The sequence below is a fragment of the Seriola aureovittata genome, chromosome 3 (assembly GCF_021018895.1).
Source record: "Seriola aureovittata isolate HTS-2021-v1 ecotype China chromosome 3, ASM2101889v1, whole genome shotgun sequence".
Taxonomy (NCBI): domain Eukaryota; kingdom Metazoa; phylum Chordata; class Actinopteri; order Carangiformes; family Carangidae; genus Seriola; species Seriola aureovittata.
Window position 1 is genome coordinate 25,593,648 of NC_079366.1, and position 26,175 is coordinate 25,619,822.

At 41.0% G+C, this 26,175-nt stretch overlaps 1 protein-coding gene across 1 annotated transcript; it reads right to left on the reverse strand.

Moving 5' to 3' along the window:
• Nucleotides 1-1,496: 1,496 nt before the first annotated feature.
• On the reverse strand, nucleotides 1,497-25,731 carry LOC130166973 (noelin-2-like). The gene is made up of 8 exons (XM_056372849.1): nucleotides 25,139-25,731; nucleotides 19,437-19,586; nucleotides 16,788-16,943; nucleotides 10,970-11,189; nucleotides 10,098-10,204; nucleotides 4,419-4,595; nucleotides 4,157-4,330; nucleotides 1,497-2,445 (listed from the first exon to the last, which is right to left on the reverse strand). Exons 1-8 carry the CDS (start codon nucleotides 25,280-25,282, stop codon nucleotides 2,125-2,127), a joined length of 1,449 nt encoding a protein of 482 aa, XP_056228824.1. The 5' UTR covers nucleotides 25,283-25,731; the 3' UTR covers nucleotides 1,497-2,124.
• Nucleotides 25,732-26,175: the final 444 nt, after the last annotated feature.

Consider the following 26,175-nt stretch of genomic DNA (forward strand, 5'->3'; position numbering starts at 1 on the left):
CAACAACCTGTGCCCGGTCGATTCTTAGATGTTGGAAGGGGCTTCAAACTCTTTCTCTGAAAATGTGGAGGGAACAAATGATGAACTGTCGTGTGTGAAAAGACGCTGGGAAGACTGAATTGGAAAAAGGGATAGGGTTAAAGAACCATGGGGAAGTTTTAGTGGGTAAATGTCCGGAGGGACCGACCTAACCTTGACAGGAATGGTTAAGTACGGTTTATCTGTAATTGTTACTTCCTTTCTTATATCAGTAACTGTTTGATTACCCTTCTGGTTTCTGTCGTTCATTGTTGATGTTGTTTCTGTTTTTGTCCTTAAAGTGATCGTTATTTATAGTTGAGTTATTTGACGTGGGGTTGTGTGAGGTACTCACTTGCAATAGCTTCAGATCGGTGCCCCACCAGTTTAGGGACGCAGCTGCGAGGACCAGCAAAGAAGCTGAACAATGCACTGTTGTGGATGAGCTAGCCACCAAAATGTGTTTTGCTGTTTGAGTCAGAGCTAAACTTAAGTGCACTTGTGCGTAGGAATACAAGATGAACTAGAGAAAATATTCAAAATAAATCATACACTTCAACTGATATTGGCTTTTTTCTGTGGGCATTTTGGTCAAAACACGTTTTTGCAGCAGCACATCGCTCACCTTCTCCTCAGGCTTTGGGGTGTCTTGCTAGAGTTACTAATATTGCCTGGGGGGGGGGGCACTGCCTTTCATACTAAAGACAGGGAATAAAAGTCTTCAATGTTCAAGCTCTGCAGATAAAGTGAGAGACTGTGACTTGACTGGCTGCAAGCTTGCTCTGCAATGCACATACTGATGAGCATCTGGGGCCAGTTTTAAGTAGGTGAAATGTAAGTTCCCCTTGTCCAGAGGTGAGTTGCGTTTACCTGTCTGTTAGGTGTCGGCCCTCTGTTGGCGTTTCCTCACCCCGTTTTGTTGCTCTTCCCATCTCATTCTCTCCTCTCCAGGCCCTGATAGGCAATAGAGGGCACCTGAGCTGATTAAGGCTGGATGCCTGCAAAGTGCAGAGGCAGAGTGGAGAGAGAGAGAGAGAGAGAGAGAGAGAGAGAGAGAGAAAGACCATCTCCCCGCCAGAAGGAAGACCTTTTGTTATGTTGTCATTATTTCACTCTTGATTTGGTGTGAAGGTCACTGGCAGCCCTATTTGCGGATTTCTTTCAGTGAGGTGAGCCTTATATATTGTTCCGTTAGGTCTTCTGTCTGGCTGAGGCTGCCACTTACCTCCCTTATTTAGATTTGGACAAGAGTCTTGTCTGATTTGCGAGTTACTCGTCTTTATTTAGTTAGATGTTTTGTTTATTTATCGTTGTGTAAAAGTTTGTAGCACAGACCAAACACAGAATCACACCTATGTTGTCCATTTCAAACCCACATGCAGACAGACATGCAGGTTTTTATTAAAAACCAGGTAAAAAATGAAGACGCATGTCACCACTCCTCCTGCTCCAACAACAGAGAAAACAACAGTCTTGGCAACATTTGACAGTAATGTTTATTGAATGAACAACCATGCTGACTGAATACGTCCACGATCACATCACAAACCCAGAATATCTCCGTCAGGGCGGCCGTCATAGCTTGAGGTCTGACGAGCTTGACGTTTTCTGTTTTCTTTTTTCTTTTTCTTTTTTTTTTCCCCCGTCAATTTGACCTCAACTTCCAAAATGACTTCTTGAGACACGGGTGGAATGAAACGCAACAGAATACGGATGAGCTCAAACTGTCTGACTTCCTTCTTTCTATCAGCATCCCTGCAGCACAGGCAGTTAATTTTCATCTTGGCTGTGATGAATACTCTTGTCTGTGACCTTTCGACTGGTGTTCGACAACCGTGTATTGTGTCTAGTTATTAGCTCAGTGAGCTTTTGCAGTCTAGAAGTCATTCAAATTCAAACACTGATAGTACTCATTTTCCTGTTGACATGAATGACCATGGCATGTGTGTGTATGTATGTGTGTGTGTGTGTGTGTGTGTGTGTGTGTGTGTGTGTGTGTGTGTATGTGTCTGTATGTGTATTGTAAGTTGCAGCACCCTTCAACGACCCACCTCCTCCATCGCTACTATATTCGTATTTTCTTTCTACTATTTCCTACGTGTGGATCTATCCGTCGCTCCGGATGACGTGAAACAGCGTGACGTTGTAGAGGACCTGGTGTCCGTTGTTCCAGGTGTACAGCGCTCTCTCTCTGGGGTTGTAGTCCATCATGCTGATGTGGGAGTACTGGTTGTGGAAGGGGATGTCGGTGTACTCGTATGTGGAGGAGTTGGTGTGGTAGGCGAAGTGGACCTTGGCCCCGGCCAGGTGAGAGTTGGTGACGTACAGGGTGCCGCAGATCATGAAGGCCTCTCCTGCGCTGCGCTTAGGAAACCCCGTGTCCCAGCTCTGGAGCACATCTAGCGAGCGAGGGTCCAAGCGGCTCACCTGGAGACGGAGAGAGAGAGAGAGAGAGAGAGAGAGAGAGAGAGAGGGGAGAGAGTCAGCTAACACAGACAGTCCAACCTAGACGGATTGCGGAGGTGAGCTGCTGTTGTATGAGACAACTGCAGTGCTAAATCCTGTTTTTAAATCCCATGTTTGTTGAGCTGAATGACAAGAGGCCTTTTGCATGTGTCCAGATATTTGTTGTCTCTAGTTACAACTAAGTGCACTTAATCACACACTATGCACAAATATGATAATATCAATCAGTTTACAACGAATCCACCTGTTTTTATGCATATAAATAAATATCAGACACATTTTTCATATTTAGCTCAGACGGAAAAGTGGATGTAATGATGACAGCCAAATGTGACAAAGCAATGGGAACAGACGCACTGAATAAAACATGGCATACCGGAAGCATGTGACTTAAACGTTCTCTAAAGCTTCTGCTGCAGAGACTAAGCCGCAGCAGACAAACACCACGTCTGTGTGCAGCAGTGAGGAGACTAAGATGTGCCATGTTTCCTTCACATTTTTAACACTGTTCTTTTTTTGCTTGAGGTTTGACTGGAGCTCCTAATTGGTCATGTTGTTACATCCTTTTCTTCTGACTGGAGAATCATTGCCATGGCTTCAACAGTAGTGGGTAGACATGCACATTAATTCACATTTTGCTTTCCCGATTTTCTGCAAATTTGGTGTAAATTTGTGCTAAATTTGGATGGAAACCTGACGAAAGGAACAGTTCATTACGGCAGGTCTGTTGTATCTTCAGTGAAAAGAGGGGGGATGCAATTTTATTTCATCCTGCATTTTTTCCCTCCCTGTTTGATGAAACAGGGAGGTCAATATTTTTACTTTCTTTGGGGTGTAATTAAATTTTTGGAGATGGAAGAATTGTGTTGTGTTATTATTTTGCTTTTTGCAAAGACTTTCCACTTTCTATTGAATTATTTGCATTTTATTGAAACCCATCAATCAATCTTTAGATTTATGTCTCTCTCTCTTTTGCTCACTCACTCTCACACACACACACATACATACACACACACACACACATACATACACACACAGTCGTGTCTCCATCACATTAGAGACATTGACTTACATTCATTTCCTGGAGTATTACTCTAACCTTAACCATGACTACTGCTTGCCTTACCCTAAAGTTAACCTAAACCTAACCTAAACTTAACCTAAACCTAACCTTATCCTCACTTTAAAACATGTCTTCACTTTAAAATGTAATGAATTACGTTATGGGGACTTGCTTTTTGTCCCCTTAAACGAGGACAAGTCCCCACAATGTGACTGTGTAAACACATTTAGGTCCCCACAATATGAGTAATACCTGGACCACACACACACATGCACCCTTTTTTGTCCCCTAGGTATATACAGGGGGTTGTAACAAGAGCGCAGTAATGGAGAAAATTAGCCGTATATTAAAATCATGTTGGGTGAAACTGCACTACACACGCTGTTCATTATGTTAGATGACATTGTTCAATGCAACAATGTCTCTGTCAGCTCTTTTAATGGATTTTTAAGAACCGTGGGGGTTTATGACTTCTGGAAGGTAAAGCAAACCTGCTGACTTGCTAACTTTAATTTTAAAATACAGTGGGAAAACACCTTCAATTTCTTTGCCTTTTATTTTGTTTAGTTATCACAAGTATGCAGGAGCAGCCGTGGGGGCAAACCGTACCATTATGTTTCCAGCATTTGGGATGGTGGTGTAGACGGCCCAGAGTCCCGTCTCATCAGCCATGAGGTCGATGTCAGACGAGCCTCCCCAGCTGTAGGGGAAGGTGTTGTTGTATCCGGCTCCACTCAGGCTGCGCTGGAGCAACACGCTGCGAGAGCGGAAATGGTACTGAACCTGGGAAAGACAGATACATCCATCTCTCACTCACGGTCATCTGATTATCAAACTGTTAATCCTCGCCATACTGCAGCCAGTCTCTTACCAAGATGTTGCTCTGGTGCTTGTTGTAATAGAGTGACCCGTTGTAGACCACGTGGCCGGTTCCTGCCCAGGGGTGGGGCAACAAATGCTGCACAAAGTTTTGGCCCTTGGTGAAATCCCCCATCGTCCTGTACTCCAACACACGCCTTCCCTTATAGTAGCCGTCCATCGACCACACCTAAGGGGGGGAGGGAAGACACCAGGGACCTGAACTCTGATGTTATCAGACTATTCATCATGCAAAATTAACTCCCACCAATCATTAAATAATGTTACATTTTCAGAGAGAGTCATAATGGACACCTGCCAGGCTCACCAGAAACTTGATTAGATAATGACATGGTGTATGGCTTTCGGCTGTCTGCTAAAGCCCTCGGCTGAACAGTCAGCTGTCCAATCACAGCTTAGCAACCGTAACTAGGCACAGCAGGCCTGTCAAGCTTTGGATCTCTCAACAAGCCCAACTGGTGTGAATGGAGCTGCAGTATGAAAGATACTCAATATACAAGGAGTTTAGAGAGCAGCGCTTTTTTAAAATGCAAAAACACAAAAAGAACATCGTCCGCTCTAACCTTAGCTGCGCACGTTGACTACACGACTAATGTACTGGACGTCATTCCTGACATGAAACACACAGTGAGGAAATATTAGCACTTAAACATAAATCGAATGTCTGTGTTACTTCTCCAAGTAGGTTTTTTTGTGTAATAAGCAACCGAACAGGGTGGTGTTATATAATAAGTGCTTCTTTTTCATTTCAATGTCTTCTACATGAATCACGAACTGGTGAGGACGTTCTAGCTTCGAGTGCATATTTAAGACCCTTTTACAGGGATCTTGTTTTGAAATGAGTCAGCTGGAGAAGTAGTTTTCAAATCAGACAAAGTCAGTGTTAATTAGCTAACACCTGCTTGCTAAGGCTAATAATATTTGCTGGTGACAGTTGTCATTTTAGACAGTAATACTGATGGTTACCAGATGGAAATGAGCTTTTTTTTGTGTCTAAAATCAAGGACACATTGTTAAATTAAAAGATGTAAATAAGCCTTGATTTGCTTTATAGTTATATAAAATATTTTCCAATCTGTCGAACAGTTAAACTTAAAACAGTTATCTCTCTTGTCATGATAATACTGATGATGGGGATAGTGGAAGAGGTTCTGCTCTATAAATCCCTGCAGTTAATAAAATATAGATAATTAGAGGTGATAAATTCTCATCTATCCCAGGTATGGAGGATTGATGTTCACCCTCCCTCTACTCCTCAGTCAAATGAAAATGCAACGTTAAACGAATCTGAGGGTAAAGAGAAGAGGTGTAAATATAGGACAGAAGACAAAAGGAGAAAAACCATCAGAGATCACTTGTGAAACAAACAGACGGCGACCGAGAAAAAGATGAGGAGAAAGAAGGACTGAGATGGGAAGAAAATTGAGCGTCGACAGCATGGAGGATTAATTACCCAAAGGGGGGACGAGAGGTGAAACAGATGAAGGAGCAGAGAGAGCTCGGAAGAGAGAGCGTTGTTGGTGAAAAGAGATGTTCATTATTCCCTCCGCAAACAGAGAAAAGTATAGCAGGGCAGAAAAGAGCGAGCAGATGAAAAGGATCGCTTCTTTCGTGGGTCAAAGAAAAGAAAATTTCTCCAGCAGTGGCGGCACCATTTTTTTTTTAAATTACAGCTAATTTGTAGTCGCAATATTTAACTGATTGCAGTGATTCTGATGTCCTTCATAACAGTGTTTAATTGAGACTCAGCTTGTGTTTTGGAAAGACAATGAAACAAACTGATTGCTCTCCCTCGTCCACCGACGCTCTCTTCTCTCTCTCTCTTCTCTGCTGTGTATACTTTCCATTCCTCCATATTTTTCTCCCTGCTCCACCAGCTCATCTGATGGAAACTTCTGTTTTAATCCCTTATAAAACAGTGTTTCAAAGGAACACAAGTCCCTTTGTTTTCTGGCAGCTGTAATCTTCTGGTATTTGAATGCACCATTTGCTTTTTATAAACAAGCTCCAGACGCTAATTATACAATGAACGGTGCGTGTAAAAAAAAAAAGAAAAAAGAAAAGGAAAAGTGAGCGGGGAGTTTTTTGATGTTTCTTGAACTCACACCTTAGTTTTAGAGATTGACTTTATTTCTGCTCCTTCCCTGTCGGCCTACTCCCATCCTCCTCTATAGGATAGATTTGGATTTTATTCTAATAATCACATGCCATGAATTAATCTTTTCCTGTTAAACAAAAGGGGAGAAAATCCACAGTCTTCTGTCTGTGCAAATATGAAGTTCAGCACCTTATGAATCTTGTGCATTCATTATGTTCTCTGGTGTCACAAAGGAGAAATTACTGATGATAAGATAATGAGAATTGGCGGTTGAAGCAGCATCTTGACCGACGCACCTCGACACACATCTGTTTGAGCTCTTTCGCTGCACTCATGTGTTAATGCAATTGTGTTACCACGGTTACAAGGCGATTGCTGCGTAAATCACACCAAAATCATATATCTACCACAGGAAAAGATTTGAACTGGGCTCAGTTTTGCAGCAACACAATGCAGCGTCCACCGACAACACAACTCATCAAATGCAAATGCACAGTCCCAGTTGATTACTTTGTAAAGGTGAAATTACATCATTACATCATTAATGATGTAATTGGTCTTTGTGTCAAGCAATCTGATTGGTTTGATCCCACTCCTGTTAGGAGGCAGGTTTGAAATGGAGACGAACAAACCTGTAAACATTAAACTAAAAACCACATAGGTATAATTCATTGCGTAGACATTTTATCATTACTTATTGTGTAATGTGTTCCTGTTAATATGTTGAGCTGCTGACACTGTGTACTGGAGGTTTGTTTTCATTCTGCACCAAAAACTAATTCCACTGACTTTAAAGTGAAGTGAAGTGAATTGAAGTATAAAAGAATGGCCACAAATGTCCCCTAATGACCTTGTGCTCATTCTCCAAGCCCAGAGACTTGATGCAAACACAGTAATTACTCCACTGTTTACCTCGTGATCACTGAGACGGAGAACAAAGTGATTGCAGTTGTAATAAGTTTTCAGAACAGTAAAATCCTCCCTAATAGTACGATAATCAAATGTGCTGTGTTTGGGCATCTAATAAACACATGGATCTACAGTATTTACTCAAGCCGGACTTCTGTATTGTATTTTTTCATCGCACTAATACTTCAAACTACACGACTCACCAAACCAGCATTTAACACAGAGCTGTTTTCGGTCTTAATGCGCAGTGACCCAGAACATTTAACAACTTGAATGGCTCTCAGTGCGGCGCATATCTTCACCAAAGCCAAACAATCCTGTCACCAAATTGTACAAAGTCATAGATCTCAACACCATAAATATGTCTGATTTTTTTTACATCAATATCCAAACATTATTTCCTGATTAATTGAAAATCTCACAACGTTGAGGAAAGTGAAAAAAAAATCCATCAATCTGGCCCTTAAACCGGATCAGCATCAACATTTAATGGGGTCTTCCCAGGCCCAGGCCCCATCCCTCCACCAACTTTGGCACAAATTAGTTCAGTACTTTTTGCATAATCTGCTGAGAAACAAACAAACAAACAAACAAACAAACACACGCAGATAAACATAACCTCCTTGGGGGAAGGTAATAACCCATTAAAAATTCAAACCTATCTTTAACATCTACCATAACCTGTCTCGACTTGCTCTTTCCTGTTTTTTCTTCCTTCTTCATCGCCCCCCTTTGCTTCTTTCATCCCATCCTGCTCGCCTGTCCCGACTGTTGTTCTTTTGATCAACCTTCACCCGCTCTTTGTTTCTTCCGCTTTCTGTCCACCCCCTCTTTCGTTTTCCCGTCTCCTGTCCCTGCTTCACACCTCTTCACCAACCGTCCCCATTCCCGCTCTCGCTCTCTCTCTTATTTGCCGGGTTTCTCTCATCCTCTCTCTCCCTCTCACACCATCAGAAAAGACATCTTGACAGATCAGGGGATATCCACACCTCAGCAGCTGTTCTCAAATACGGCGACAGGTGTGTGTGCAGGCGTGTGTGTGTTTGAGTGTATAAAGTATAATGTATGTGCACACACATTCACACACTGATGAGCTAATGAAGAATTCATAAATGCCAAACTGGGACCCTGTGCAGACACTGTAGTCATGGATACCAAAGGATGTATGAGAATGACTTTACTTATTTTGACTCGCTGTGTGTGTGTGTGTGTGTGTGTGTGTGTGTGTGTGTGTGTGTGTGTGTGGCGGGGTTTTACTTTATTTCAGAAAACAAAATATATAACACGTAATTATGTTTGCCAGTTAGTAGCTGATGTTTCTGATATTCAATATCAGTAACCTTATAATAATGGCCCTATGAAATATCAAAGGTCTCCAAGGTTATCTCTACATAAAGGACATGACAGCAGCGTTCACATAATCTGGTTACATCACTGTTTGGGTAATGAAAGACTTCAATGAACACTACTGAGGGCTTTGGAAAGTAGTAGCAGTAAAGAAAATGTAATTTAAACCATGTTTATAAAATGGTAAAATATGCAACAACAGCAATTGGTCTCTTAAACTTGCAATAGGTTTTTCATCAAGTGGCCAGAAACGTGACCCATGGGCCCAAAAGCACAGAAGCACTTGCAAATGGAGGCTTTTTCAGGATAAAAAAAAATATATGCCCAGCAAGAAATTTTCTGCAGACTTAATGGTGCACCATCTTTGAACGACTCTAGTGCACCTTCATCCCTGGTTTAAACAATGGTAAATGGCTGCATTTATGTAATAATTTTAACCTAAGTGCTTGACAATTTGGTGCTCATTCAATCATTCACACACACACACACACACACACACACACACACACACTTACAAACCCATGGCAACAAGCAATCAGGCACTTCAACATGTGGACTGGAGGAGCTGTTTGGGATCCAACTGCCTAACCTGTGATTGGTGGACGAATGAAAACATTTTAAAAATCAGCTCGGTAAATGTTTTATGAAGAAGGCGATGCATCCAACATGTTTGTTGAGCCTCAAAGATACACGCTTTGGTTAGAGACACTGAATGTAAACATAACTGTTTGTTTACAAGAAAACTCCACCGGGTTCCTCTGAAAAAAGCGAGATAAAAGTGGCTTCAGTAAATTACAGATTTTTTTATTCATAATACAAATCCAGAAGGAGCATATAGTGCATTTGTTGCTGAACGTCATGCATGGACTTAGAAACACAGAAGACAGAGACTGAAAAAAGGTTCCTGTTCTCATAACCCCGGAACAACAGTCAGACTGGTTACTGGGAAACATGAGGCAATAACTGGCATACTGCTGCTGTGTATAGCTCCTTCTCATCACCGGGGAGAAGCTCTAATAGGGAACAGGCAAGGGTCACCATGGCGATATAAATCACACCTGGCAACTGGGAGACAGTCGCCTTGACAACTAGCTTAATATGCGCTCCCTGAACAGAGTATGTGTGTTCGTAGGAAATGGGTGAAACTTGTAGTGAGCAGAGGCAGAGTGCGCACAGGAGTCACGTTAAAAGTAAAGCAGAAAGAGACAGAAGAAATACATTAAGAAAAATATAGAGCGTGGCACCTGCTGCACTTGTCATGCACACACAAACACACACACACACACACACACGTAAACACACACACTGTACACCTACCCTGCTGTCGGAGCTGGGAATCATGGCGTCAGTCATCCAGGAGCCAAAGCGGGATCCAGAGGCTCTCACGGTGATCGGGCCGCTAACTGCAGTCAAACGACCACAACCTGTTAAGAGATGATTAATGTTTCATATTAAATCTGGAACGGAGGAGATGCTCAGCGTGTGTTTATATTTTCAGGTTTGGAGTGAGCGATATTGTCTGTCAAGGTCACCTGGCCAGCTTGTTTATGACATTCATGTAATCACCTACCGCCTCAACTCAATTTACCATCAATTCAAGAACTCTATTCATATAAAAATATGTTTGTGCCCCAAGCACGAGCAGGAAACTTCCCCACCGCAAAACGATGAAATGGAAGAGACATGACTGGAAAGACGAGGACATTTGAGATGGAACTGTGTGTCAGAACAGTTTGGTTATGTGTGTGTATGTATGTTCCACTCACAGCCGCCTTTTTCTAAATCAGTTTTGATTTTGAGTGATGTTTTAAATTCAGGTAAAAGCTTTCTTTTATTGCATTTATTGGTCCTTGATAAAGTGTTTCAGCTGCCAAACCCTGACCCAATGTTCAGTTTACAAATTGCAACTTTGACCTTAAAGTGACACAACAAACTATGTTTTGAGAATAACACTGAAAATGAATTTGAACTCCAGGCTCGGCTTCACAGCTGTTATAATGGATTTGAATAGTGACCATTTTTTACTGCAAAAACACGCAAATAAATGTCTTAAAACCTCTTGAATCACAGATATTTTATGTACTTTCCATGTTGAAAGTACAACCTCATAGGTTCCCATTTTAAGGCATCTTAAGTAATACTTTACTGTGTATTAGTGAGTGATTAGTATCACATCTTTTGTTACATACCCAGTTTGTTCATGCAGCTGTGCAGCCTGGTTTCCAGCAGTAAAACTCTCTGCTGAAGCTCCTCGTAGTCGTACGCTCCGATCTCCTCCTGAATGGCTGTCAGGATGATTGACAGGTTGAGGAGCTCCAGTCGCAAGGTGGCCAGCGTCTGCAGGTCCAATCTGTACTGCTCCACCACTGACAGAAGGGGCCGTAACTGAGACATCTGGCCCTTTAACTCCTGTGGGCACATGAAAGGCAGGGAGGAAAATAAGTGAGGGAGAAGATGGGGTACACACTAATGCGGTTCAATCTGATACAGCGTCTATAATTCTCTCTCTTTTGGGTGAGGTAGCTTGGAGTACAGCCACTGCTCCTTCACAGCCAATTGATGTAGTTTATATGTCTGGTCAGGACGTCCTCGGAGTGTGACTCCTTCCCTGTCGATGAAGTCTGGGCTTGTCTAACTGAGAGGAGACCCCAGAGTAGACTCAGGGTGCTTTTCATCCACCTAATTATGTGCTTCCTCCTGTCCTCACTCCTCCATCCTGCAGCCTGTGACCTGGAAATTGATCGACCGAGGAAAGAGGAGGTCTCTGTGGGAGCACTGAGCGAGGAACCACAGGTGTATTGTATGCAGACATTTTTTTTTTTTTTACTGGAAAGCAGGGTCCGTGCAGTGTGAATGGGTTTTCAATGTAATAACTGTGAATATCAATTTTATTGCATGATTGCAACACTGTAGGTTAGAAACAAACTACCCGTGGAAACAAGAGCAACAGTTCCAACAGCAGATCGAAAGTTATTCATTATTCATTAAATACAAATGATTAGATGTGATGAATTTTACAGTGATTGAATCATAAAACCTCTCTGTCTCCGTTTTATCCATCAGCCATTTCTATCCCTCCGTCTTTGCTGCTTCAAATGCATCTTGGCTTTCTGATAAAAAATATACAGCTCCACAGTCACTCTTATTATTGTCCTTTAATAAGCTTGACCCTTTTTTTTTTTACATCTTATACGTTTTAAATGTCCTCTCTCAGGTTTCTCTCTGGAGCTCTACTAACAACAGGTCAGTTATGATCGGTGATTTTCTGATCAAATAAAAATATTGCACATTTCAGGTAAACACGCAGAGAAACCAAATACTGCAAGGTTGGATGGTGGGTCCTGGTGGGCGGGGCTTGGGGCATGGCTGAGAGCGGTGACTGCTTTGTTGTGACATCACAAAGTTACAGAAGTCCTGACGGCTCGTTTTAAGTCACAGTTTCTGAATACAGGCTGCGTGCATTTCTCTGTGGACTGAGCGCTTTGATACTTTCACAGTATTAATACAGAACATACACCTGCTTTATAATCCAAAAAGACACGGGAATCTCACTTTATAAAATATGGGACCTTTAATTATTTCTCATAAGTAAAAAAGTGGGTCAACACACCCAGGTCAATTAGATCAATCAATCAGATTTCAATGCCAAAATCTAAGACATTTATGGTTTCTGCAGTGTGCTTCAGTGAGTCTGAGGACACCTCTGCAGGTACCTTTGTGATCCTTGGATGGACACTCATTGTTGGTGAGAGGTTAAAAGGACTTAGTCATGGAATTGAAAGACTATTGCGCAGTGAAGAAGGCATATCCAGAACATCTGTGAATTTCCCCTGTGTTTTAGTTTCTCTTTGAAACTGAATAAAAGGGAAGAGTCTCATTGATTTGGGTGTTCAAACTCTTTTTGTACTTTTTGGACAATTATACACACCCAGCTCCCTTCTTTTTTCTTTTTTTTAAGTTTTAGGTTGAACATGATGTGTTTGTTCTTCAGCTTAATTATTTCTACACATTTAACATTAAAGATGCTGTGCGTCATGAGTAATTGCCATCTCCATCCCTGTGTCTCTTCCTCACATCTCTCTAAGGAGCTAAGATGCAAGGAAGTGAAGTGAGGGAAGCAATGAGCCACGTTAACCAAATGGAAAGCCGCCGCGCCCCCCGAACATGCTGGAGGGGTTACATATCCCATCTGGCTTGGGAACGCCTCACAATCCCACAGGAGGAGATGGAAAATGTGGCTGTAGGAAAGTGTATCTGGGCTGCTCTGCCCCGTTCGCTGGCACTGCACCCAGATAAGCAGCATAAAATGGATAGATGAATCATTTGCATTTTGGCCTCACATCTACAGTTAAACACTCAAAATTGATCTTTCTGAAATGCTCTCAGACTGGATATACTTGAACCAGTGCGGATGGAGACAACAGGACTTTTTCTGCGATCAGCTTGAAGGAATATTAATATTTAGTGTATGAATTGAATGTATGACAGAGCTGTGTGTTGCAGCAAGAGGAAAAAGGGTTTTCCTTATATACCCCCATTTCAGCCTCGACACTTTTCACCTTTAAATCCCGCTCAAAACGGTTTGCTGTGTAGAAAGAGGAATTGGATTTGATATGAAAAAAAGAGGATTTAAGAAAGTGTCAAATAGCAAAGACAAAAATCTTATCATCCCCTCAGAACATCTCACACCCCCGCACACAAACACAACCAGGAAAGAGGCTTGGCAGTCAGTCAGACACTTGTGTGTCTAATCCCTCCCGTTTCTATCTTAAAATCAGGACCTAAATACTTTTCCAACATCACTTGCAAAACATTTTCTGAAGCTGTAGCACCAATTTTTACATGTCATAACAGCATAGCGTGAAATATCTGGGGCAGCTTGAGTTGATCTTAAATTTGGCCGCTTCATCCTCACTGACTGGTATTGGCATCCTCATTTGAATATAATTGCAAGTTCATTAAATATGTATTAAAATTGATCCCGACAAAATGCTGTAAATGTCATGGCCTGTCAGATAGTAAACACTTTACCTGGTTAATCCCTCCCCTGCCTTGCCTCCTCCTTCATCTTCATCTTTCTAATCTCTCCCCTCCAGTTTCACTCTTTTATCCTCCTTTCTCTGCCTGACCTTTACCCACCCTCTTACTTCACTTTGCTCATTCCTCTCATCCCGCCCTCCTACAGGGAAAAATGCTAATATGCAATGAAACACCTTTTTTTTCCTCCATTCCCCCCTTTCTCTCCTTCATCTCTCTCAAGGCCTCAATCAATCATCTATCATTCTGTCTTAATCTTCCTGTTTGAAATCTCCCTTGTTCCCTTCCTCCCGTGGGATAAAAATACTGTTTAGTTATTGATAAACATACTGTAGTTGCACATAAATATTCACTAGTTCTGCCTCTCAGTGCAAAGGCAAAAGCTTATGACTGAGAAAACCCCCAAGGAGCAACAAGCGCACACACACGTGCAAACACACACACACACACACACACACACACACACGCACACACACACGCACACACACGCACACACACACACGCACACACACGCACACACACGCACACACACACACGCACACACACGCACACACACACACATAAAAGCTAACTGTATAAAAACTTAAAAACAGACCCCAGAGCCCCGTGATGTTGTTAAGAAGATGCTCGGCACAAGATGAAAGGCAGAATGGATTTATGGGGAGGCGGTGATGCTTCTCTATTTGGGGATGTAGGGGGTGGTGTGTGTGTGTGTGTGTGTGTGTGTGTGTGTGTGTGTGTGTGTTGCATGTGTCTGTGTTTGTGGACCTCCTATGGAGCCTCTCTCAGGTTCATATAGCATCTCATGTTAAATGCTGGTTCATGAGCTTCTAATTATATTTTAATTATAATTATTTAATTATATCTAATTATATTAGTTAATCTGTGCCATGTTTGCTGTTTGGTACGTCAAAGTAGTAATTTAAAATTTTCACTTTTTTGCAGAGAAGGCAAGAAATGCCTGCACAGTAAATATGTAGCTACAGTCAGCAGGTAGTTAGCTTAGCAGCTGCAGGGGCAGACAGCGGAGATTCAAGGGAGTCACTGTCTGAGTCTGACATGTAACATGTACGGATTCAATAGACAAAATATAATATAATCATTTGTGAGCTGTTAAACAACAATAATAATCTTTGAGTTAGTAGTTAGTTTTAGTTTAGTTTGTTGGTGGATCCTGCTGTTTGAAAAGAGTCTGTTTTCAGTGTTTATGCCAAGCTAAACTGACCGACCACTGGCTGTACTATAGCTTCATATTAACTGTACAGATTTGAAGTATCAGTCTTCTTATCTTTCGGCCAGACTGTGAATAAGTGTCCTTCCCAAAATGTTGAACTATTCTGTTAATGCTGTATCTGCTTTTCTATATTTTATTGCAAGTGGATTTGGGTTTTTTTTATATGCATAATGTGACCTAGATTGAAGCTAGAGTAGCCTAATGGTGCTGTCAGACCAGAACTGATCAACCCAAATTTACAGCCAACCAGTTGCTAAAACAGGCGGCACAACCAAGGCAAGCTAAAAACAGCACAAACCAAGTTGTGAATTATGCAGCGTCTCATAAAAAGTTTTATTTTCATTACATTCTACCATCGTCCTTGCACTGGAGGACAGGAACAATCAATACTTCTGAAACTGAAATTAGTTTGACATTAGTGCAAACTGGATGCTACAGTGACTCACTATCGCCCCTTGAGGTACAAAGTGGTATTACAAGATAGGACAAACCGGCGCTAGCTGGTAAGCATGCTAACTTTGGTAGCTATCTCTGCAACACAATAAATCGACTTCTTTGCCGTAATGTCAAAACTGTAAATTTGTCACATACTGTTGATAATCTTAGTTAATTTTTGAATGTTTTAAACTTCAGTACTTATATATTGCCCCTTTAATAACCCACTAAGCCCTAGTCTGGTGATTTACACATCAAAAGACAAACAGTCAGGCTAAAACTGGGCTCAATTTGGTTGAAAATTACCCTACTTAGATGAGAAGCATGTGCTAACGACAGACTGAAATATGGACATTGATGCTTTTGAAACAACTGTTACATGTGACCTAGATATCTAAAAAATCTTTTACTTTTCAGACAGATTTTGCCCAGTTTTCACCTGTCTTTGCACCAAACCACAAATCCCCAGATCGATGTTTACGGGCACATTTACATGCAGGTGTAAACAGTGTACAGGGTTTTTACAACCTTTTAGTTCAGCGTCATTAGGAGTCCAGAGCTGCCAGTCGCAGACATTAAACCAGTAGTTTCACAGCTTATTTAACTGTATAGATCATTCACCCCTCATTCCTTAGCTGCATAGACTCTCATTCTCTGCAGCTCTTCAGATAATCTTCCACTACCCTGCTGCTTTGTTATTGGTGCAGATGCCTGCCAGCGCCATCATGGCAGAAAGCACCATGCCTGATGAGATTAGTACTCCTAATTTAAGAAATGAAATACATTTAGAAGAATTCCCACCATAAAAGGGAATACTTATCCAGCCAGGTAATCTTATCTTTTCTCCTGCAAATTTAAAGCACTGACAACAAACTGAAAAAAATGTATGTTGTAGATAATTTCCCTCTGCTTTTGTGTTTCAATACTATGTAAATTTTGTCATTACCATTAAGATCTCAGACTAGATCCAGACAGATTTTTTTTCTTTTTTTTTTGCACAGCTCCAAGTCTTAATGTGTGCAGTGATGCTGCAGTTTTGCTGGTGCCTTCTGTACGAGACTTTTATTCAGCAGACTTGAGGCCAGCAAATTGACAGCTTCAAGACAAATTTTGTCCCCTTCATGAAAGATGCTCGCGTGTCTGAGTGCAGGCAGGAAACTCCAGCTTGGCATGCGTGAAATCAATGTTTTCACACCAAAGGTTATGTGTTCCCTACAGCAACCGTCTTACACTGTGTGTGTGTCTGTGTGTGTCTGTGTGTGTGTGTGTGTGTGTCTGACTCTGTGTTTATGTGCGTGTACCTGCAGGCCCTTTGCTGTCAGAGTGCGGGGGTTGGCCACATAAGTGTGTAAGCGTCCGTCCACTCCTCTCAGCAGCGGCTCAGAGTCTCGGACGTACTGCAGGTCTCTGGATGTCCGCAGGTCCACCACCTCCATGGATTGGCTCACGTTCTGAACCTGACAAACACACACACGTTTGATATGAGTGATTATTGTTAGCAACCCACATGGCCAGAAATGCCTATGATTGGTTTTGGCTGTTGTCTGACTGACTGCCACCTGTTATTTGATGCCAAACACCTGTTGTGTGCCTGACATACTTAAAGGGTTAGTGCACTAAATTCACAAAATAAATAAATAAATGGAAACATGTTCTTAGATACCTCTCATTGTATCTAGCCATGCAGGTAGTTTTGGTTTTATCAAACCAGGAGATATCCATCTATGAGATTTCTGCTTCCATCCCAACACGATTGCGACAAAAATGGAGTTAGTAGTCCAGATATTTCACTATGAACTAAAACGATGAAGGAACTGACACCACAAGATAGCACAGACGAGTGCGCCACAATTGCACCAGCACTTTAAATATACCAGCTGCTGTATCATGCGGCTCAGGAGGTAGAGCAGGTCGTCCACTAATTAGAAGGATTGTGTTTCGATCCCCGGCTCCTCCAGGCTGCATGCCGGTGTATCCTTGGGCAAGATACTGACCCCCACGTTGCCCCTGATGGCTGTTCCATCAGTGTGCGAGTGTGATGTATGAGTGTGTGAGTGAATGGGTGAATGTGGAAAGTTTTGTAAAGCGCTTTAAATGGTCAGTAAGACTAGAAGAGCGCTATATAAGTTTACCGTTTTCCATAAATGTGTTTCTGTTTGTAAATATGTGACTCATGCGTCTTGTCTTTTTAATATGCCTCTTGTTTTTAAATTGTGTGTCTGTGTTTTTAACGTGTTTCTGTCCCAGGAGAACAATATCTCACATGTATGCAAGTGTATATTATGGAAGTGACAAATAAGTCTGATTCTGAAAGAGGAAACGCCATGGCAGAAACTGTTTCCAGTTACAGTGAGGACTGTGGATCATCCAAAATAAGGGAGAAATTGGTTCTGGATAGACACACTGCTACTGAATTTTTTAAAAGTAATTTTGTAAAGCTGTGAGCACCACAGACAAAATTCCTCTCACTTCAGCTTTAAAGGGGAGGTGGCAGAAATCTCAGGGACAGATGATAGATAAGACAATAAAGAAAACAAAAGTGTGAGAAAGTGTGTTTTGGGGTTGTATAGAAAATACATTCAAGGTGAAGTGACCCTTAAGTATTGCAAATACCTCGGCTCAGCTACATGAGGCAAAGACACACATCATATTTCTCTTTGAGGTAGCATCTCATCAGATCCATTTAGACATGAGATCCTCACCTACAGTATGTTGTGTTCTAAAGAAACAAACACTCCCACGCTTCTTCTCATTAACCATCCTGAGATGCTACAAGATACTTCAAATTTCTTTTGATATTGAACGGAAAAACAAGCATGGGGAAGAAAAAAAAAAAAGAGCTATTATAAAAATGACCCAGATATCCAAAAACGACATGCAAACAAACAAACAAACACTCATGAAAAAGCCCACCCACACATCTCGTTGAGCACTTGCTGGGGAGGCCGGAGAAAAGCGGATAAAATCACACACACACACACACACACACACCACACACACACACACACACACACACACACACACACACACACACACACACACAAATTCACACTCACAGCAGGATCTAGGTGTCACTTCCAGAGACACGCTGAGCTAATTAAGATTCATAAATACAAAACCTCCCAACAGGAACAGTGTGTGTGTGTGTGGGGGGGGGGGGGGGGGTTGGGGGGGTATTTTTGATGATGTTCATGTACCTTTTTGATTTCTCCCTCTTTTTAGTTCTTTTTAGAGAACAGGATGTAACACCAGCATCGAATGAAAAAAAAAGTTATAATCATGATGTTGTCTTTAGTGTGCGGCGACTGACTCTTACCTTGGTGGGAATACAGGATGTATATACCCTGATGTGTGAGCCTCGCAGTAGAGCACGCTTTGAGAAATGTTTGCTGGCCGAATGGTGTTCAATAATTCATCATCTTCTGTCACAAATCACTTTTATCCCTCTCTCAGGACACAGATACTGTATACATCGGCAGAAACGTGCTTTACGCAGTCACACTTGCATCCTCATATAAATACACACGTATACGAACACATGAACGTCTATGTGGAGCATATGAATACTCATATACAGAGCTCCACCCTGCAATATAGAACAAACTGTGTCTGTCCCACCCATCTGTCAGTGTTTCCTTTGAGTTTAAACTCTTTTGGCATGTTGAGTGACTGGGAGTCTGTAGAGGATACAGCTACTGATGTATCAGGGATACATCTGTCAGTGAAACCTGAGAGTGTGTGTGTGTGTGTGTGTGTGTGTGTGTGTGTGTTCATGTGTGTCACTGCAAGTGTCAAAACAAAGAGACAGTCCAGTGAATATTTCATTCCAGAACGCTGCCTTTCGCCTGTGCTGCATCGCAATGCTGACCACTGAAACGTGCAGGTACGCACTCAAGAGTGGATGGGGCACACACACACACACACACACAAACACACTCGCACACACACACCTGTTCAGTCAACAGGCGTAGTTGTCGACTCCGAGGGTCTCGTTTGCAGAGGTTTCGTGCGGGAGCGACCACTGTGCACACACATCTGCCGTCAGGATCTGAGGCTGTGCTGTACACCTGCCAGCCCTCCTCTGAGCCCGGGTACAAACCCTGTAAACAAACAGTCTGTGTTAATTAGGACAATGCAGGAACATCACATGGTGGGCATTTAACAGAGGAGACTGTCAAAATAAAACACAAAGTTAATCATGTGGGGGTTTTTTTGTTTCAGTTTAGTTTTTTAATAGTTCACATTTTTTGAGAATAACAATGTGATTTCTACTAAATTTGAAATTCATTGCAAATACATTTGAGTCTGAAGACAGTTTTACTGAAACTCCTCAAGTATCCCCTTGTAGACTTTAAGGAATAACATCTAACAGTGCTAATAAAAATTAAGAGAGTTCATTTATTTTGATAGACAAGTTAAAATGGAAAAAAGGTCCCAAGCTCCAGCTTCCTAAATGTGATAATTGACCATTTCTCCAATTTAAAGTCATTTGAAATGAAATTTCTTTTGGTTTTAGATTGTCACCATGGAGATTATCAAATTGTGATGGAAATTTTTGACATTTTATACACTAAATAATTATGTGACTAACTGAGAAAACAATCAAGAGATGATGAAATATCATCATTACTTGCTGCCTTACTGAGTATAAAACCCACTCCTTTAAAATATACCTTTCTATCCACAAGATCTAAACAATGTCTCCTCCCTTCAGATCATTGTAAACCAAATAAGACAATGCACTCTCCTGCCATGTATGTTATGTATTATTTTGTCCTGAATCAAATCCCTCAGGAGCTGCTTCCCTTCAGGCTGCATACAAATGCCCTCCATATTGTTGTGTTCAATATCATGTCAATACTGTGTTAAAAACACACAGTAAGGTCTAGGGGTAGAGTATGTGATGAGATGTACAGTAAAATGTCCATCATTTGATATGATGTTGCTATAGAAAGACATAATTTAATATTTCGAAGACAGTATGGCAGCTGTGCTTGTGTTTTGTGTTTATCTGTTTTTGTATAAAAGTGTGTTTCAAAATGACCCAATGAGTCATGCCACTGAAGCAGTTTCCGTTCCTGTGCATTTTCTAATACAACACACATTTCCACAGCATCTCACAATGTTATTCAGGTCAGGCTGTAGTCAGAAAGGTAAAAATATTTTCCTTTAAAAACGTTTCTGTCTAATTCTATCTTGCTGGTAAATCTCAGAAGGGTTTCAGGAGCTCTCGACTGGGCTCTTATTGTGATTTAAATGTCCTTTGTTTGTAAAAAGTAGAGTGCATAGGCCTACTCTTTGCACTTTATTGTATTTGACTGCACCATAGACATCCGTGTGTAAATTGGATATTTCTCATTTGCAGTTAAAATCAGCTGTGACATCTTCCACATGTCTGTATCCAGGAATGCTAGCAGCATAACTGGATAGTTTCCACCCTCTGCCTCCACAGCCGGAGCTGCTGTTCTCTCTGGCAAAAAGTCACGGGCTCCCCAGAGCTCCCAGAAATCTGCACAAAAAATATTTCTAACCTATTCACAGTCCATGCTAATGCAGGTCTTCGCTTCTACTCATGCTGCTACTATTTCATTCACATATCTAATGCATATTTAATCGATATGTTTTCTTGCGACAAGTGTTTTCTTTTTCCCCACGATACTCGACTTAAATTTTAATTTTGTTACTTCATTACACGTTCAGTGCAATATTTCTATATTCAGAATAATCTGAATGACATGGAAGAAAATTACAGAGGTCCTCATTTAGGTTGCAAATGCACTACTTTATTGTTTTGTTACATTAATATTATCATATAGTGTTGAAATACGACTAAATTCATACCAATGATATCTTTCAACTTAAGTGAAGTGGTCATTATTCAAAATAGTAAGCAAGTTGCTGAAATCCAAGATAAAAAATTCAGTCCTACCAAGGATACTTCTTGCTCTTGAATTTCAGGTAAATTAGAAACTTAGATCCCATGGATGTTAATTTTTAATGTATTGTTTTTCGACTTGACATGAATTTTTATATCAGAATTTCAGTAACTGAATTTCAGCAATATGAAATTTTTTGTGTTAAATTTCTGAAATTAAGAAATTACAAAAGAAAAAGAAAAAATCCTCTCAGTTCTATGAAGCTTCACAGCATTTCAAGTCATTGTTTTAGATTTATGGCCCGAAACTTTACTGTTAAGATTCACTCTAACCACTCTCATGGCATTGTCTTCGTCCGCAGCAGGTACAAAAAGGCTCTGAAAACCAACAGCACTCTAGCTCTTAACAACTAGTGACTGAACAGTCGATGTACTAAAGTATTTAGCAGCTAAAGAGGCAGATATTTCCCTCAGGAGTTGGTGGGGACCAAAAACGGAGCTAAAAGGAGAGTGAATATGGTGGGAACTAATGACTGTATCTCTGGATGCGTAAATAGACAACTGTAATTCATTCACCTTATCAACGCCACATAAATTCAGATAGTTTGTAAAATATTTCAATATTATAAATTGAGAAATACTTAAATTTACACACAGTATTCAGTAGTTTCTAAGATTGGAATTGTTATTGCCATTATTTTCTTCCACACAATTATTTTTGTAAATCTTTTGTACTGTAAAGACAGATGGAAATACTTGAATGAGAAGAACATGCATTTGATGAGGTGATTTTCAAGCCTGCAGTACACAGCAAGACACGTAGACTAGACTAGTTCTAAAATAACACCTCTGTTGTTATAATGACACGTTTCTTTTTTTAATTTTGGGGGTTATTTGGGACCTCATTAGGTAGTGCTGAGGTGACAGCAATTGTTCTCTGGGGTCTGAACATTTGGACCCAAGTCACCACAGATAGCACTGAGATCATGAGCTCATTTTGGTGAGATTTAACCGAGTCCTCAGTTTGACCCACTTAGTGTTAACATTTTAGCACAATGTAAAAGAACGGCTGAGCTCAACCTGACACACACCAGCTTGTCACAGTAATCTGGCTGAGAAGCTGCCCTACAAACCCTGAAAAAGAATAACGACACAGGAAGATGGAGACGCACAAGGAGATATGGGGAGGAGAGGTGGATGCCTGGAGGGAAAAATCTGATAAATCAATCAGCAGGGTTTGGTGCGGTAACCTTGAAGCCCAGTTTACAATGAAGCTGACGGGGGGAGGGGGGTTTAAAAGAGGAGGATGTGAATGGGATGAGAATTGTAAACATCGGTTGCACCCACTGCTCGTTGTAATTAAACAAAGGAGGACATACGGCACCTAAGGGTTCATTTCACACAAGGGAAAAACGATAAAAATCTACTCAGGCAGCTCAGCTGATTGTGATCAGTGCAAATAAAGAGAGAGTACAGAGCTAATAAAGCTGAATCCCTGCAAGAATTCAACAGAGACGGTAGAAGTAGGCAGGAAGGTAACATACAATACTGAAAAAGTGTGTGTAACAGCTTATTTGACTCACAAAAATCTAAATGTCTGACGTTGTCATCTAGCTTAGTGATTCCCAACCAGAGGTACGTGTACCCTTGGGGTGCTTCTGCAGTTGCCAGGGGTTATGTGGGAAGATTGTGGAGTAACTCAGCTCATTTGAAAAACAATGTTTTTAACAATATATGTCTATATACTGAGACAGCTGTAACACCTGAGCACTGTGTTGCAATTGAAAATCAATGAAAACTAGATAGCAATCGAGCAGAGATGTTGCAGGAGTAAGTTAAAAGTCATGAAAAAAATAGTTCAAACATTTAGCTAAACGTAATACATAAACCAGTTCAAATACTTTGCTGAAAGCAATGGATAATGGAAAAAGTTTGCTAAAAAAAAGTTATGTATAAACAGTTGAAAAGGTTAGCTAAAAGTAATCTAAAAATGGTTTGAAACGCTAGCTGAAAGTATTGGATATAGTGTTGAAGTAATTAGCTAAGAGTAATGAATAAATGGTTTGAATAGTTAGGTAAAAGTACTGGATATACAGTTGAAATAGTTAGTTAAAAGTAATGGATAAGCATTTCATATAGTTAAAAATAATGGATAAAATAGCTAGCTAAAACTAAAACTAACGGATAAATGGTTGAAAGAATTAGTAATAAAGTAATACTAAAACTAAAAGTAATGGACGATGGTTAAAATGGATAGCTGGATGACTTATAGTCAAATAGATATAAGCAGATGAATAAACTGTTGAAACTGTTTAGCTAAAAGTATTGGATAAACGGCTGATCAGAAAGATCCCAAAAGTAATGAATAACTAGTTGAAATGTCCAGTTTCTGACACTGCAAATGGACAGTTGACAGTTCAACTGTATGAGACAAATATTTCAATATCAATTTTTATATAATCAGTAGTTTTAAATAACATCCAGCCTAAAATCACTTCAAACAAACCATTTGGAAAAAGATGAAAGGGTGCTTGACTTGATGGCTGTGGGGGAACATCAGAAACAAAACGTTTGGGAAGCCCTGATCTTGCTCACAATTATATTCACACATCATCAAACTGATCTGCAGTATCGTAACATTTATAGATTTTAGGACTTCTCTCTCTATTGTCTCCTGAAGTAGAATGAGGTAGCAGCACTGCACCTCTAACATCTCCATCTGTCCTCAGCCAGTTCTTGCCAGTGTGTGTGCGTGCGTGTGCGTGCGTGTATGTCTGTGGTTGTGTGTAGGCGTCTGCTTGCATGAGACTGCATGCACTTTGCTGAACTTGCAAAGTCCCGCCACATAGCAGCTGTGAGCTGCTTCTCGAGCCAGAAAGCCAAACCATGCAAAGCCCAGGCACACACAAATACACAAACACATACACACACAATATATAAAAATATAAACAGTTAAAAAACCTTTATGTGCAGTGGTCCAGCATCTACATGTCTGGGGTTGCCAGGGTGTTGCTAGGGCAACAAATTACTGGCCGTCCCATGGGTGAGTCAGCCTTCCCCAGGAGAAATATCACCCCAGTAAGTCAGAGAAAGAGCAATCCTATTACCCCTCTGTGTGTGTGTGTGTGTGTGTGTGTGTGTGTGTGTGTGTGTGTGTGTGTGTGTGTGTGTGTGTATAGCGGTGGGTGCATACTGTTTATATGTTCTTTATCACTCACATTAACAGAAAAGGTTATTTACTTATTTATTCGTGCTATTTATTCTTCACATTTACAACCCACTGTACTCTTTTTTTTCAGATTTTGTTCTAAATCTGTGCATCTGAGCATCTTTTCTTCTCTATTTCTGTCTCTTCTTTGCTCTATTTTCTGCACCAATTAAAAGATCAAATATCTGCTGCATGCAGCCTAAATGTTCCTGGCTGTTTTGACTCTTCTTATCCCTCTAATATTAGATATTGTTGGCGTTTTGCTGCCACTAAAAATCAGCAGTTTACTTTTTCAAATACAAATCATGTCACATCAGAGTGATTATCATTATAATTATAGGGGGGTAATATGTACAAATCAGTTGATTGAGGAATGTGAGGGTACATTTAGAAAACACAAGATATCTAGTTGAAGATTGACCAAAAAATTTATCAGCGCAGTTTAACCAACTGAGTGTAGATTTTAAACTACTGATGACAAAAATACAAACACATTTTTGTTTTGATAAAAGAACTTCATACAGTATATTCATGTGTATTCATAAGATGTATATGTGCATTATACATACACTGACGATCCGCTCATGTGTGCCCTCAGAGGAGATGATGGTTCCATTGAGTCCGACCAACGACGGCAGAGTCTGGGACATCCAGTTAGTTACCATAGCCATGGTGCTGAGCACCGCACCGATCTTTAACATGGGAACACTCATCCTGACACACACACATTCACTCAGCCCACACACACAAACAGAAACTCTGGCTGGCTCTTACACGCAGTCCAAACTGCTGACAGCAGTCATGCTAAAAAGAGCAGGTACACAACATGATGCTACAGGTAAAACGTTGGGTGCACGCTCAACAGTTCTCAGCTAAAGAATCCAAATACAGTGTTTCTCTGATTAAACCACAGCCAGGATTGTCCCACTGCTGAAGTCCCTGCTCCTTCACTTCCACAGGTTAGAGAATAGATCCTGGAGCACAAACCACTCCAGATGCCTCCATGTGCAGACGCATCCAAAGTCCGAGCATCCAAACATCCAGCTCTGGCGGCAGGAGATGCTCCTAGAAACAGCTGGCTTTTCCTACTGAGCAGTGTGTGTGTGTGTGTGTGTGTGCGTTTCCTGGACCCCTTCCTTCGCCTGGCAGTAAGACACTGTGGCTGAGCCAGCGTCGCTCTCTCATTTATCCACTAACTCCCGCCCTCCCTCCCTCCCTCCCTCCACCCCCCCTCTCTCAGACACACTCCTCCATCTCTAACTCGCTCTCATACTCTCTCCTATTCTCTCAACTTCTTCATCAAATGAGCGTGTTCTCGTCTTGAACAATGTCTGCTTAAATGAACAAGCAGATTAACATAAAATATTGAATAAGGTAACAAAAGCCCATTCAACATTTATCCTCTTTTCTTGCTTTATGGTTTCTTTTCCTCTCCTTATTATTTTCCTCTCTTCATTTTAAATATTCATCTTCATTACAATCAACACATTCCTTTCTTTTCCTCTCTGTTCATTCTCCTGCTCTTCTCCTTTATATTGATTAAATGCAAACGCCCACATGAAAGCACAATGCTCTGGATTGACCTCCCTGGTCTGTGTGTTTGAGA